The sequence below is a fragment of the Acanthochromis polyacanthus genome, chromosome 9 (genome assembly GCF_021347895.1).
Source record: "Acanthochromis polyacanthus isolate Apoly-LR-REF ecotype Palm Island chromosome 9, KAUST_Apoly_ChrSc, whole genome shotgun sequence".
Taxonomy (NCBI): Eukaryota; Metazoa; Chordata; class Actinopteri; family Pomacentridae; genus Acanthochromis; species Acanthochromis polyacanthus.
This window is the reverse complement of record NC_067121.1, coordinates 8,678,652-8,695,407: the sequence shown is the minus strand read 5'-3', so window position 1 is coordinate 8,695,407 and position 16,756 is coordinate 8,678,652. Positions and strand designations below refer to the sequence as shown.

Genomic DNA, 16,756 nt, shown 5'->3' with positions numbered 1-16,756 from the left:
GAAATGTCATTTCATAACTTTCTCTTCTTCTAGTCATGGCTGTGCTGTTTCCACAGAGGTGCATGACTTTATATTGCTGTTCAGGATGAGCCAATGTGAGGAAGAATGAGAGAGGACTTCATGTCTTCTCTCAGATGTTTCTTTCCTAATCATCATGTCAATAACTTTTTCATGCTCCCTACCACTCAGACCACCCACATCAAGATGTCTGGAAAGAGAGGAATGGTCTTGCTCATCAGCAGCTCTGTAACCAGGAGAAGAAGTTTAGTCTGGAGCAGGAGGACCCAACGCCTCCAGAGCTTAAAGAGGAAGAGGAGAAATTCAGCACTTGCCTGGACCAGAAAGACCCAGAGACTCCACAGATTAAAGAGGAACAGAATGAATTCTGCAGCAGCCTGGACCAGAAAGACCCAGAACCTTCACAGATTAAAGAGGAACAGAATGAATTCTGCAGCAGCCTGGACCAGAAAGACCCAGATCCTTCAGAGATTAAAAAGAAATCAGATGAACTCTGTACCAGTCAGCAGAAAGAGCAGATTGTACTGAATCAAGCTATTGATACCTTTCTATTGACTTCAGCTGATAAAGACGGTAACTTCAGTGAACTAGAACCAAACAGCAACCAGCTCCTCTCTTCCAATTCACTAGTAGCTGAGAGCCCACATAAGGAGGAAAGCAAGCATGTAGACTCAGGGTCAACAAGAAATGCAGCGCTGAAGGCAAAGAAGAGTCATAACAGAGAGAGCAGTCACAGTAACAATGTAGACAAGTCTTCATTGTCAGAAAGTGACTGTGATACAGACACAGGTAGAAATTCTTTAAAATGTGATGTTTTTCCAAAGACCTTTCAGAATAAGTACCAAATGAAGAAACATCATCAAATCCATAACAGTGCAAAAGCACATGCTGACAATGCATGCAGAAAAAAATGTAATTCACGGTCTCTCCTGAGAGTCCATACGATAACTGACAAAGGCGACAAACGGTTTTCTTGTGAAACCTGTGGGAAACGTTTCAGAGAACGTGCCAAGCTGACGATCCACATGAGAACTCACACAGGTGAGAAGCCATTTTCTTGTGAAAGATGTGGGAAACGTTTCAGTCAAAAAAGTACTCTCACTGCCCACATGAGAAAGCACACAGGTGAGAGGCCATATTTTTGTGAAAGATGTGGAAAAAGTTTCAGTGAACGTAGTAATCTGACAGTCCACATGAGAACTCACACAGGTGAGAGGCCGTTTTCTTGTGAACAATGTGGGAAAAATTTCAGTCAAAGATATCACCTGACTGTCCACATGAGAATACACACAGGTGAAAGACCGTTTTCTTGTGAAAGATGTAGGAAAACTTTCATTTTAAATTCTCATGTGACTCTCCACATGAGAACTCACACAGGTGAGAAGCCATTTTCTTGTGAAACTTGTGGGAAAAATTTTAGTGACCGTGGTAAGCTGACTCGCCACATGAGAACTCACACAGGTGAGAAGCCGTATTCTTGTGAAAGATGTGGGAAAACTTTCAGTCAAAATACTCAAAAGACTCGCCATATGAAAACTCACAGATGAAAAGCTGTAGTCCTAGAACAACAGTGGGAACAAAGCTCATAAATACACGCATTCATTCACATCGTTCAGAGTACAAGTTTTGTTGATTCTGTGAGTTTGTCAAACTGTGACACATGGATCTTTTAAAATGTGTCAAACTGTCCAATGCATGATGACTTTTAAAGAAGCATATTGCATTCACGTAAGAAAGACAACTGGAGACGTCATTCTTCTGAGGAAAGACCAAATCATTAATTTTGGTTATCAATTTCTGCAAGAGCCAAGTGGAAAGGAATGATGTTGGTCTGATGTAATGTGGTGAACATGAGTCCACATGCGAATGTAATTTTTATTTAATTACTCATGTGAACTCGTGTTAAATTCATGTGAATGTAAATTGGTGGTTGCCTAGCCACGCTAGACCCAGGTCCGAAGACACAAGGGTCTAGGAACTCTCGACAGGGAGGGAGGCGGGCTAAAAGGTTGTCTTTCAAATGACTCTGCAGCAATTGGGTAGGTATACAACCAATCAGTGCAACAAATAGGCTGACGTAGTTCCTAGAGCGACGGAAATCAGGATGCGGGAGTTCGGCATACAGTCAATGGGTGAAGCTCAAGTATATTACAGACATGTTAACAGATTATTCAGAGTCGGTGCTTCTGGAGCTCAACAACTGTTGTCGTTTTTGTTGTCAACCCTGGCAGAGAATTAAATTTGTTGCCGTGGGTTGTCTAGCGCAGCTAGGCTAGTTGTTTCCGGTTGTTTCTGTCAGAATCGTCGTGCCTCTGTCGTCACTTAGTTACGCCCGCCTTCTGACTCTACACTTCATGGTGATTCGTCGGCCAGTTTTAGGAGCATCCAACCTTGAGGCTTACCGAGGGTAACTAGACCCGCCCTGGCAGAGAATTAAATTCATTGCCATGGGATGGCTAGCGCGGCTAGGCTAAATTGGTGGGTCTGTGTAAAAAAAAAAAAAAAAAAAAAATTGTATTTTAAGACCTAAGAGTGATTCTCACTGTGATATTTCACAAATGCACGCCGTGTCCAAAAATATTTGTCCACCGCTTTATATCATCATAAATAGCTTCAGGAGTCAGCATTTAAATGTTTTCTGACATGATGATAGTATTTGTGTCCTATGATTTAGAATACAGACTTATTCAAAAAAAATAAACCGATTTCATATTTTAATCAGAAAAACAAACAAAGTCCAGCCAAGTCACAAGTGTTTTACTCTCACTCAACTGTTCTTTGATGTTTAAGGTAATTGAACGACATCGAATAACAGCAGCGATCAACTCAGTGGATCGTGATATGCTGATACGCATCTGGGAGGAGTTCTCTTATCGCATTGATGCTGCCTTTGCTGCAGGTGGTGACCACATTGAACACTTGTAAGACAGTAAATAAAAGTTGATTGTGACTAGAATATTGGAGACTTAATTGGATTTTTCTGTTCCTTTTCTTGATTTAAATATTGCGCAATGAAATCAGTTCATTCTTTTTGAATAATCCTGTACTTTATTCTGACTTTCAATCCTGACATTTAAAGAGTAATAATGAATGAAGTCCAGATATTTGATGATGACCAGTGATGGAGGAATCATTCAGTTATTTCAGTTAAGTGAAAAAAATGTCCCATTACTGCATTAAATGTATATAGCAGCAAGAATGTAGTCACAATGTTACAGTTTTTCTCAATTGCTACAACGCCAAACTCTATTGTCTGAACCAAATTCTCAGTTGCCTGAACCCACTTATTGAATCAGTCACGCTTTTGGCAAAACCATAAGCACTTTTCACCTGTTTAGACACATCTTGTCAACACATTCTCATTGTGATGTACCTGTGTTGCATAATGGTGAGCACTGGTGGCAAAAGTCAAACACAGTTAAAGCTCAGGCGTCACCGGTTGAACACAACAACTCAAAATTGATCACACTTGTGGCTAATGATGTGAGGGTCCATATAAGCCAGAGCACTGGTTTGTGAGGCACTACAATGGACAGAAATCTAAGAAGAGGAGCATGGATACAGCATGCCAGGGTTTTTTTTCCTCCGTTGCCTGGCCAGAGAATATGCGGCCTGTGATGTAGATGAAGTCCTGTGGCCTGACCCAGTAAGGAGAAATGATGCTGTGGCAGAGTAATGCACTTCTTTTCTTTGTACTTCATTTGTATATTTTTGTGCTTTATTTTTACGTACAAGTGCTACATGTAAATGCATAGGATTTCTGTTTTTTGCAAATGCTTTTTTCTATGTACAAGTGTTACAAATGCCCACGTATTCTGTTTTGCAACATGCATTTAGCCTAAATAAACATTTATTTCTACCGCTTCATGTCCTGAGCATTGTGTTTTCCTTTTTTCTATGTAGTGTTTAGTGACTTATCAATTGAGAAACACTGCAATCTATTGGGCAGAGTAAGTTTTTCAACAAAAATCAACCTGTTGACAAAAGTGAGATCACATGCAGTTTTATATATGTCAAAATGGGGCTGCATGATAATATTCAACAGTCTTATATGATCCAAAAAAAGGAAACAAGTTTAGATTTAAAAAATTGAAATTCCCATGTTCACTTGTAGCCGACAGACTCAATGCTCCTCAGCATGGAGGACACCAGCGTTGCACAAATATCTGCGGAGATGTTGTCATCCTTCAGAGATGCTCTTTACTGGAGGGGTTATGCTGCTCTAGATTTGTCTGTTTAAATACCTAAAAGCTGATTTCATTTCAAGTCGAGCAACATACTTGTACAGGTTCCATTCTTCATTTTTTATTGACGATTTTTTTAAAAAAAACAAAAAATGTTATTTTTAAAAGTTTCGATGTGTCCATAAAGGGCAGCACTGAGTCTTTACTGTTTCTTTTTATGGACTGATTAAATTGTACATTATCACCAAACTGATTACAAGAAATCTTACATTTGTTAACAATAGATCCAAAGAACTGCATATACAGTGAACAATTAACACCTGAAATGTTGATGTGACTACACACTGCTTTTTGGAAGATGCAAAACAGACACTAATGCATTTATCTGTCACAATATATTGTGTTTTAAAAGTTTGTTATATTTTCCATTGTGTCAAATGTTACACTTAAAAATAATAACTAACATAAATGTGGTGCAGTAGAAAGTATAATTTTTTCTTCTGAAAGGTAGTGGCGTGGAAGGATAAAGTAGAAGAAGTACATAAAAATGTACTAAAATGTCCACACTATGTTAGATACAAATTTGACTTTCATGGATCCATTTCTAAACTTTAGCACTGACAGAGTCCATTTTCTGACAATATTCATTTCGATATTTTATTTGCATGTTGCTCAAAATACTTTGTGCTACTTAAATTAAGTTCCTGTTAATGAAGTATTGTTGAAGTTTGGTATCTTTACTTTGGCTTTTTTCGGTCGCTGTCACGTCACTCTGTTCTTTGTTGCAAAATTTATTTATTTATTTATTGTTGGTTCTTCTCTGGTTTGTTTGAAAATTTTAAGTGTTGTTTTCTTCGTGCGAAACAAAAATCAGCATCATAAACAATCCTCATATTACAAGTGTGTCAAGTGGGGCCTCGTTATTTGAGATCCCAGGAGCAACCACTAGCTGAATAAAAGCTTTAAGCAGACCAATGAAAAGTTAAAATGAGAAACATTATAAGTTAACCACATGATTATGCTTGCTAAAATACATATATTCTAGAGTGTTGATTTGATTAAAGTGATGATTCAGATGATTTATTATGTTTAGACTAAGAAGAATGATTTAAAAAGTGATTCTGTGTATCTGAATGATAACTAAAATAATCCCTGTTTAAGTTCTGTGTGTGCAGGGCAGAAAGCAGAAGTCACCATGACACTGCAGTTTCCTCAGAAATGGGGAACTTGGCGTCTCCACGGGCCTGACAGGATGGGCCGAGGCCTGCTAGCAAATATGGTCATGGCAACATGTCTCAAGCAATGTGTGTGTGTGAACATCAGAATGTGGATACTGTGTATTTGCTGCAAAACATGATTTCTGTGTAACTGATGTATGTGATTACAAGAGTTAGACGGTGTCTAAACCTTATGACTTAGGCAACTGAGCGTACAGATAATGTGTGTGTATTAGAGGATGATACTATAAAAGAGAGAGTCAGAGACACTGAATTCGGAGTTCTCCTCCGGAGGGGGGAGATGCTGCTCGCCGGAGCTGCCGGAGAGCATTGCCAAAGTTCTGGAGAGTCGACACCGGACACCCAAGAGACGTGGAGACAATGCAGGACTCAGGCTCCAGTGTTTGCTGAGGGCATCATTGGAAGCAAAGTTGTTCTAACTTTGTTCAACAAGCAAAGACCACACTGCCAGACGGAGAGTCCTGAGAGGTCTGCAGTTATCCAAAGAGATGAAGAGAAGAAAGCACCTACAACATCCAGAGAGGCACAGGAGGCAGCAGCAGAGGACTGCTCCCCTTCCTGGGGCTGGAGGACCCAGTGACCCACCACAGCCTGGAGAGTTGGGGACTTTCCACAGCAACCAGCCTACTGAGAGACAGCTGAGACGCCCACACTTGTGTTCCAGCTGCTGCTACAAAAGATAACTGCCAGACCAATGATTGGTTTTCGGGACCTCTCCGCTCCCCCTGCTGAAGAAGAACACTCTCCGCCCACAAAGAAGACTTCCTACCGAGTCTACTGGTCGACCGAGTGGCTCTTCCAGACGCAGGTCGAGACCGGGTGAGACGGCTGTGGCCACACTGTCCACCCTCTCTCCTAAATTTACCAATTAGAGAAGATTGTTAGGTACGCTCAGCTTAGTTTAATTTAGTTAAGTTTTAGTAATCAGAAATAATTAATTGATTAATCATGAATTAATGCGGTGCCCCTGCTAATAATTGCTTAATAAAACGCTATATTACATTTAAAGAGAAGTCTAATGGAATTATTATAAACCACTGATTCTGCATAGTGGTAAAAAGTTAAGTTGATTGTGTGCATTAAATCTACTGGTTCTTAAAGGTTACTTTAATCCAACTAGATATTTAAACATTACCCCTGAGGTTAGTTTTCCAAACCTCTAAAACGAACCCAGGAATATCACCAAGTGCAACAGTTATAAGAGGAAAGCTGTCGTTAACAAACGTAATCGATAAATCAATTCTACTACAATGAGGGCTGCTTAGTAAGAGAGTATTTATTGAAATAAGAGGGGTAAGACGCTTGGAAGCAGACAGTTAGGATCTAGGCGAGTATTCCTCGACACCAGCTTAATTATTCTACTGAATCCTGTTAGGTAAATTCTAATAGGCAGATAGAATCTGACTCTTTAAATGGAGAGCTGGTCCTGAATTAACCTGAGGAAAGGGTTAAGGAAGGCTATACTGACTGACAAGTGTCTTGTATTTGAATTATTTTGTTTTTTTTGAAAGAAGAAAGTAGAAAATCTCTATCAGTTTGCTACTGTTGGAACACAATTACTACTTTTTGTCCATATTATTGTACATATATCCATTTTATGTGGGAGTATACAGGGTTCTCGCCAGGATTTTTTTTCAGTGTAACGGCAGGTCCTCATGCAATGCAATAGACGGGAACGCGCATGCGCAATAGACGGGAATGGGTCAATCGACAGGAAAGTACGGCTGAGGTGGGGAGACATAAATTAACCTAGCTAGGCACCCAGTTGATAAAAACAAACGCACATGGCGTTATCTGTCAAAATAACAGCGCAGCGGCCCTAATCACAGTGTTAACCCTTCCTGTTCGGCCCCCGACCGTGATCAGGAAGCCCAGGGTTAACCCCCTTCACTTCCTCAGCAGTCGTAGAGGCAAAGACACAGAAGCCCAGCCGCATCGAAGAACACTGCAGCCTTTATTGTCTATAAACAGTGGCTGAACCACACAGTACCGCCAACCCAACTCTCCTCCTCCAACTGGACCGACTGCCCGTCTCTCTCACTCGCTCTCCTCCTCCCTCCCCCTCCCACACACACACGTGCTGCTCTCTCTCCCATTCTCATGACGGAGCCACACACTGTCATAACAACAGCGTAATCTTTGAAATGCGCTGGCGTAGCGGCCCTAATCACAGCATAATCTTTTAAACTGAGCGTAACGGGCCATTAAGACTGCGTAACGGCCCGTTAGACAGTGTAACTGAAATGCGCTGGCGAGAACCCTGGTATAATTTGAGTTTGTATACTATCCCCTGATGGATCACATCAATACTCTTTTTTTTTAAAAAAAAAGAAAAAATTCTCTTTGGAAATTTTCATATAATGTCGGACATTTACTTTTATTATATTGAATCATTCAACATTATTACTACTACTACTACGACTGCTGCTACTTGTTAATATTAATATTATTCCAACAAAATCTCCACTTTAACTTGCTGAGATCAAAAAAGGAACATTTTAATTTGAAGGTGGATAAATTTAAAAAAAAAAAGACAACATCCGGCAGAAGTGAATCCAAACCGGTGCTAGCGTTAGCTCATTGAGATTGTTTCTCATGTGGACTGGTGTGGAAGTTTTTACAGACAATTGTTTTGTCGTGTCTCAGATTAATATTTTATCACTTAAAGATGAATCCAGTCCAGAATCTGAGAGAGTTGATCAACGAGCGACTAACTGCTGCTGCTGAAGAAATATTCACGGAGTTTGAGAAAACCATCGTCCAGTACGAGGAGGAGATCGATCGTCAGCGCAGACTGCTAGATAACATCTGGAAACCAGAGATAAAGTTCCACACAGTTTGTAGTGATGGTTGTGCTGTTTCCACAGAGGTGCATGACTTTATATTGCTGTTCAGGATGAGCCAATGTGAGGAAGAATGTGAGAGGACTTCATGCCTTCTCTCAGATGTTTCTTTCCTAATCATCATGTTAATAACTTTTTTCATGCTCCCTACCAATCAGACCACCCACATCAAGATGTCTGGAAGGAGAGAAATGGTCTTGCTCATCAGCAGCTCCTTAACCAGGAGAAGAAGTTTAGTCTGGAGCAGGAGGACCCAACGCCTCCAGAGATTAAAGAGGAAGAGGATAAATTCAGCACTTTCCTGCACCAGAAAGACCCAGAGACTCCACAGATTAAAGAGGAGCAGAAGGAATTCTGCATCAGCCTGGACCAGAAAGACCCAGAACCTTCACAGGTTAAAGAGGAACCGGGGGAACTCTGTATCAATCAGCAGAAAGAGCAGATTGTACTGAATCAAGCTATTGATACCTTTCTATTGACTTAGCTGATAAGGATGGTGACCACAGTGAACCAAACAGCGACCAGCTCCTCTCTTCCAATTCACCAGTAGCTGAGAGCCCACATAAGGAGGGAACCAAGCATGTAGACTTAGGGTCAACTCGGAATGCAGCGCTGAAGGCAAAGAAGAGTCATAACAGAGAGAGCAGTCACGGTAACAATGTCGACAAGTCTTCATTGTCAGAAAATTACTGTGTACAGACACAGGAAGGAAGTCTTTAAAATGTGATGTTTGTGGAAAGACCTTTCAGAATAAGTACCAAATGAAGAGACATCACCAAATCCACAACAGTATAGAACCACATGCTGACAATGCATGTAGAAAAAAAAATTAAGTTTGGGTCTGCCCGGAAAGTCCATGGGATAATTCACAATGGTGACAAGCTGTTTTCTTGTGAAACCTATGGGAAACATTTCAGCAAAAATGGTCATCTGACTGTCCACATGAGAACTCACACAGATGAGAGGCCATATTCTTGTGAAAGATGTGGGAAAAGTTTCGGTGAATGTGGTAAGCTGACTGTCCACATGAGAAAGCACACAGATGACAAGCCATATCTTTGTGAGATATGGAAAAACTTAAATTCAAAATAAAGACTTGTTGTCCCACATTAGAACTCACACAGGTGAGAAGCCGTATTCTTGTGAAACGTGGGAAAACATTTATTTGAAGTTCTCATCTGACTCGCCACATGAGAACACACACAGGTGAAAAGCTGTAGTCCTGGAACAACAGTGGGATCAAAGCTCATAAAAACATGCATTCATTCACATCATTCAGAGTAAAACTTTAGTGGATTCTTTCAGTTTATTGACTGTCAAACTGTGACACATGGATCTTTTAAAAACTGTCCAATACATGATGACTTTTCCAGAGGCACATTGCATTTACGCAACAGAGACAACTGGAGACGTCATTCTTCTGAGAAAGGACCAAATCGTTAATTTAATGTTGGTTATCAATTTCTGCAAGAGCCAAGTGGAAAGGGATGATGTTGGTCTGATGTAATGTGGTGAACATGAATCCACACGTGAGTGTAATTTTTTATTTAATTACTCATGTAAACTCATGTTAGATTCATGTGAATGTAAATTGGTGGGTCTTTGTAAAAGACATTTTATTTTGAAGACGGAGAAATTGAAAACGAAAACATCCGGCGGAAGTGAAGTCAAACGGTTGCTAATGTTTGCTCGTCAGACCACTGCTAACGTCCACTGATGGGTAGAAGTTTTTACAGAAGGTTGTTCTGTCGTGTCTCAGATTAATATTTCATCATTTAAAGATGAGTTCAGTCCAGAATCTGAGAGAGTTGATCAACGAGCGACTAACTGCTGCTGCTGAAGAAATATTCACGGAGTTTGAGAAAACCATCGTCCAGTACGAGGAGGAGATCGATCGTCAGCGCAGACTGCTGGATAACATGTGGAAAGCAGAGATAAAGTTCCACACAACAGGTTTGTGGAACTATGATGGTCTGAATGAGCTGATGGAAGTAAAGGGAGGAGATGCGGTTTATGTTAAGCCCAAACCATCCAGTCTGACACACTGACAAATATATATTACTGTTTACTTACTTAGGATGTATGAACTGATTCGTTATTATCTGTAGGACTTGTCAATTATTTGTAGTAACTGTCCAGTAACTGTGTGATATATCGAGAGTATCGTACAATCTAAATAGGATGTGATATAGTATAAGATGAGCTGTTGTTGTATTAAAACAGTTTACAGCAGAGTACAGCAGTTGAATCAGTAAATAGATAATTCCACTGTTGCAGGGCCAAGATCCTGTCCCAAATAATATTGGGTGGGAGGCAGTGGAAACCCAGGGTGGGTCACCGGTTCATCACAGGACAACGAAGAGACAGATCGATGCCTCAACCTTCAGAAAGGACAACAACAACATTTTCAGCAATATATGACTTTGACTTGCTATGAAATCTTTGTAAACTGTGGACACAGCTACTTTTTGTTGATTTTTCGTATTTAGGGCGAAAACCTTGATTATGGGTTATTTAGTTTATATGATTAGTAATGTCTGAGCTTTCATAACTAGCAAGCGTTATCACAAGTTGTTTTTAGTCAGACTGTAGTGGCCAATTATTTAATGCTCAGCACAAAGTTATAATAGCAAAATACGACCAAAAACATTTGTTCAGTGATGAGTACCATGTCTATTTCCAGCAAAATCAGCCAACATGTTTTTTTTTAAAAAGATCATACCATTTATCAGAACCTGTAAAAACAGGAAGAATGAGAGGATATTCAACGTTCTGTCGGTTCTGTAACTAGTCATCTGACGTACGGTTCATTGAAATGACTCGATTCGACATGTCTGATTCAAAAATTCACCAAAAAACATGTTGATTACAGCAGATCCATAATAAAACAAAAAAAATCCACCCTCTTAAGTGTAACTGACAGACTGACTTACTTACTTCAGACCGACAGATCACAAAAATTCTTCAAAAAAAGATTTCAGGTGACATGCAGATAGTGTTTACAAAGAGAAGACAGGAGATGAACAAAGAGATGACAGCTAAATAAAACATATCAACCCAGTAAGATCAGTGCAGCATGGCTCACAAACAGTAGGAAGCAGAAGAAATTTGTCATTTGTGTCAACACTGTGTGCTATACAGCTCAGAAGACATTTGTGAGTTCTCTTTACTTCTAGTCATGGTTGAGCTGTTTCCACAGAGGTGCAGGATTTTATATTGCACTGAAAAATAATTCCACAGTGAAGAAAAATGTGACCGGAGCAAAAACTGCCCAGACAGTGCTTGGGCTTCAGAGGGTTAACTCTGTTTGCTCAGGTGTGCGTCACCTATCATCACTGTTATGGAAATCCTGCGATGTCTCGAGAAGATGAGGAGGCAGACACAGAGACACTCTGGAGTTCGATGACTTAGATTGAAAGTAAGGTTTACTGATATCAGGAGAAATGACACAACAAAGCTACACATTCATGTGAGCATTACCAGCATCAGTTCTCATGTTTCTCTTTGACCTTTGGTTTAGGGCTGGACCCGAATATCCCAAATATCCGAATATTCGTTCACTGTGGCACTATCCGGATATTAATTTGGCATCCGAATATTCGCCCCCCCCTGCCGCCCGCCATCGGACGTCACCGGGCGGAAAGAATATGCAGCTCATCTCCTCCTGTGATCACATAAACATATACACATATGTCTATAACATATACACATATGTCGATGTGATCACCCCCTCCTCCCCCCAGATGAAAATATTCGGCGCTCTTCTCTTCCCTGCGCCTTCGATCAATTTCGGCTCATCCCACCGTGTTCTTCGGCTCATTTCGGCTCCTCCATTCGTGTTTGTAAACACCACCCGAATGGCCAGGTGGCTGGCGACTCTGAAGTCACGCTTCACTTCGTTGCATAAACACAAGACAAGATGCTGAAGACCGGTGTTTGGGAATTCTTCAGTTTAACTAAAGAGTAAACGAGGGCAAAATGCGGACCCGGGAGACCAGACGAACGGATCCGACTATTCGGGACGTCTCCGCTGCCGCGCCGCCGCACGAACCACACTAACGGATCCGAATATTTGGGCCGTGTCCGCTGCCGCCGCACGCAATACATTATTTGGATGAGTGAGTGGATACTTTTGGCTATATAGTATATGTGATCTACAGGATGATGTAAGATGCCTGCAGTTGACAGATGCAACCTGCATGATATTCTGAAATGTCTTCAGCTACCACCTGCAAGGAAATACCTGAGTAATGGGAAAGGGAGTATTATTTCCTTCACAGTCACCGTTATCAACCTTTTTTCTTTTGGCATTTTGCCTTCCAGACCTTCTACAGCAACCTGTCCGGGAGGAGAATGTTTTTGCTGAGCAGAATCTCTGTAACCAGGAGAGGAACTCCAGTCTGAAACAGAAGGACCCAGAGCCTCCACAGATGAAAGAGGAGCAGGAGGAACTGTGCACCACTCAGGAGGGAGAGCAGCTTGTACTGATGCAAGCAGCTGATGTACTGGCTGAGGGCAAATCCAAATGTGAAGAAATATCCAGAAAAATATTTGAAGTTTCTGATAAACCACTTGACCAGTTGGATGAAGAGATTGATTATCAGTACAGGGCGCTGAGTATCACCTTGAAACCACGAATAACACTACACAGAGTTGGTATGTAAAACTATGATTGTCTTAATGAACTAACAAAGGAATGTGACTAATTTAAGATCCATATTAGAGCAATGAGTTACATTTACTTTCAGACAGAAAGTCTGCTTTTGCACCTTAATCCATTGACATTTACTTGAACTGTTTATTTTCCACTCAGTTTTGCCTGAATACATACATTTTTTTATTTTATTTTTTTAAATTTATACCAGAACTGTGCCATTTTGCACAGGTGTAATTTCTGAACTCTGTCTACTTCCAGACATTGTTGTGTTGTTTCCACAACACAACAATGTCTGGAAGCAATGGAAACAATGGAAACAACACAACAATGTCTGGAAGTAGACAGAGTTCAGAAATTACACCTGTGCAAAATGGCACAGTTCTGGTATAAATTTAAAAAAATAAAATAAAAAAATGTATGTATTCAGGCAAAACTGAGTGGAAAATAAACAGTTCAAGTAAATGTCAATGGATTAAGGTGCAAAAGCGGACTTTCTGTCTGAAAGTCCGCTTCCAGACATTGTTGTGTTGTTTCCACAGAGGTGTAGGACTTTATATTGCTGTCAAGGATGAGCCCACAGTCAGGAAAAATGTGACTGTGCAGACAGGGGTGTGGGGACCAGAGGATTAAATGTCTTTGCTCAGACGTTTGTTTCCTCATCATCATGTTAATAACTTTTTTATATGCCCCATGTCCCTCCAGACCACCCACAGCAACATGTATGTAAAGAGAACTTTATTGTGGACCAGGAGGACCCAAATCCTTCACAAATTAAAGAGGAACAGGAAGAATTTCACACCAGCATAGACCAGAAAGAACCAGAGACTCCAAAGATTATCAAGGAACAGGAAGAGTTCCGCACCAGCCTGGATGAACAATATCCAGAGTCTCCACGGTTTAAAGAGGAACAGGAGGAATTTCACACCAGCCTGGACCAGGAAGACTCAGAGCCTCCACAGATTAATGAGGAACAGGAAAAGCTCTTCACCAGTCAGCAGGGAAAGCAGAATGTACTGAAGCAAGTGACTGATACCTTTCTATTGACTTCGACAGAGAAGGACGGTGACTTCAGTGAACTAGAAACAAACAGCGAGCAGCTCCTCTCTTCCAATTCACTAGTAGCTGAGAGCCCACATGAGGAGGGAAGCAAGCATGCAGACTCAGGGTCAACTAGAAATGCAGCGCTGAAGGCAAAGAAGAGCTGTAACAGAAAGAGCAGTCACAGTAACAATGCAGACAAGACTTCATTGTCAGAAAGTCACTGTGATACTGATACAGGTAGAAAGTCTTTAAAATGTGATGTTTTTGGAAACACTTTTAAGAATAAGTACCAAATCCACAAAGGGATCAAACCATATGCTTGTAGTGCATGTGGAAAAAGTTTTAGTTTACGATCTCAACTTAAAGTGCACATGAGAAGTCACACAGGTGAGAAGCCTTATTTTTGTAAGATATGTGGCAAAAGTTTCAGTACAAGTAGTAGTGTGACTATCCACGTGAGAAGTCACACAGGTGAGAAGCCGTTTTCTTGTGAAAGATGTGGGAAAACTTTCATTTTAAGTAATCATCTGACTGTCCACATGAGAACTCACACAGGTGAGAAGCCGTATCCTTGTGAAAGATGTGGGAAATGTTTCAGTGAACGTGGTAAGCTGACTGTCCACATGAGAACTCACACAGGTGAAAAGCCATATACTTGTGAACGATGTGGGAAAAGTTTCAGTGAACGTGGTAAGCTGACTGTCCACATGAGAAAACACACAGGTGAAAAGCCATATTTTTGTGAGAGATGTGGCAAGACTTTCATTCAAAATAAAGACTTGTTGTCCCACATTAGAACTCACACAATTGAGAAGCCACATTCTTGTAAAACCTGTGGAAAAAGTTTCAGTCAAGGCAGTCATCTGATTAGTCACGTGAGAACTCACACAGGTGAGAAGCCGTTTTCTTGTGAAACATGTGGAAAAAATTTCAGTGAACGTAGTAATCTGACAGTCCACATGAGAACTCACACAGGTGAGAAGCCGTTTTCTTGTGAAAGATGTGGGAAAACTTTCAGTCAAAGTACTCATCTGACTCGCCATATGAAAACTCACAGATGAAAAGCTGTAGTCCTAGAACAACAGTGGGAACAAAGCTCATAAATACACGCATTTATTCACATCGTTCAGAGTACAAGTTTTGTTGATTCTGTGAGTTTGTCAAACTGTGACACATGGATCTTTTAAAATGTGTCAAACTGTCCAATGCATGATGACTTTTAAAGAAGCATATTGCATTCACCTAAGAAAGACAACTGGAGACGTCATTCTTCTGAGGAAAGACCAAATCATTAATGTTGGTTATCAATTTCTGCAAGAGCCAAGTGGAAAGGAATGATGTTGGTCTGATGTAATGTGGTGAACATGAGTCCACATGTGAATGTAATTTTTGATTCAATTACTCATGTGAGGATGTTGATAGAGAAGTACAGAGAAGGTCAGAAGGAACTGCATTGTGTCTTTGTAGATCTGGAGAAAGCTTATGACAGGGTGCCCAGAGAGGAACTGTGGTTTTGTATGAGGAAGTCTGGAGTGGCAGAGAAGTATGTTAGAGTGGTACAGGACATGTATGAGGACTGTAAGACAGTGGTGAGGTGTGCTGTAGGTGTGACAGAGGAGTTCAAGGTGCAGGTGGGACTACATCAGGGATCAGCTCTGAGCCCCTTCTTGTTTGCTATGGTGATGGACAGGATGACAGACGAGGTTAGACAGGAGTCTCCATGGACTATGATGTTTGCAGATGACATTGTGATCTGTAGTGAGAGCAGGGAACAGGTGGATGAGAAGCTAGAGGCGTGGAAGTTTGCTCTGGAAAGGAGAGGAATGAAGGTTAGCCGCAGCAAGACGGAGTATCTGTGTGTGAATGAGAGGGACCCAAGTGGAAGAGTGAGGTTACAGGGAGAAGAGATCAAGAAGGTGGAGGATTTTAAGTACTTAGGGTCAACAGTACAGAGCAATGGAGAGTGTGGAAAAGAGGTGAAGAAGCGTGTACAGGCAGGCTGGAACGGCTGGAGAAAAGTGTCAGGTGTGATGTGTGATAGAAGAGTTTCAGCTAAAATGAAAGGAAAGGTTTACAAAACTGTGGTGAGACCAGCCATGTTGTTTGGTCTGGAGACAGTGTCCCTGAGGAAAAGACAGGAGGCAGAGCTGGAGGTAGCAGAACTGAAGATGCTGAGGTTCTCTTTGGGAGTGACCAGGATGGATAGGATCAGGAATGAGTAAAGTCAGAGAGGCCAGACTGAGATGGTTCGGACATGTCCAGAGGAGAGAGAGTGAATATATTGGTAGAAGGATGCTGAGTTTCCCACTGCCAAGCAGGAGGCCTAGAGGAAGACCAAAGAGGAGGTTTATGGATGTGGTTAAAGAGGACATGAAGGTAGTTGGTGTGAGAGAAGAGGATGCAGAAGACAGGGTTAGATGGAGGCAATTGATTCGCTGTGGCGACCCCTGAAGGGAAAAGCCGAAAGGAGAAGAAGAAGACTTATGTGAACTCATGTTAGGTTCATGTGAATGTAAATTGGTGGTTCTTTGTTAAAAAAAAAAAGAAGTATTTGAAGACCTCAGAGTGATTCTCACTGTGAAATTTCACAAATGCATGCCGTATCCGTAAATATTTTTCCACCGCTTTATATCATCATGAATAGCTTCAGGAGTCAGCATTTAAATGTTTTCTGACATGATGATAGTATTTGTGTCCTATGATTTAGAATACAGACTTATTCAAAAAAAAATAAACCGATTTCATATTTTAGTCAGAAAAAGCAAAAGAAAGTCC

At 41.0% G+C, this 16,756-nt stretch overlaps 1 protein-coding gene across 29 annotated transcripts in view; it reads left to right on the top strand.

Annotated features, from left to right (window-relative positions):
- LOC110972179 (zinc finger protein ZFP2-like) overlaps window positions 1–16,756 on the top strand; it is a 158,708-nt gene that overhangs the window by 21,522 nt on the left and 120,430 nt on the right. For 3 of the 29 annotated variants that reach the window (XM_051953060.1, XM_051953059.1, XM_051953058.1), the window contains exon 3: window positions 190–3,885. The exons of 6 other annotated variants lie outside the window; for them this stretch is intronic. In XM_051953060.1, the coding sequence (XP_051809020.1) occupies window positions 190–1,565 (1,376 nt within the window). In that variant the 3' untranslated portion in view covers window positions 1,566–3,885. Of the gene's footprint in view, window positions 1–189; window positions 3,886–9,055; window positions 10,237–12,606; window positions 12,940–13,642; window positions 14,219–16,756 lie in introns of those variants that run through there. 20 more of the 29 variants (XM_051953078.1, XM_051953069.1, XM_051953051.1 and 17 more) reach the window with 16 other exon arrangements.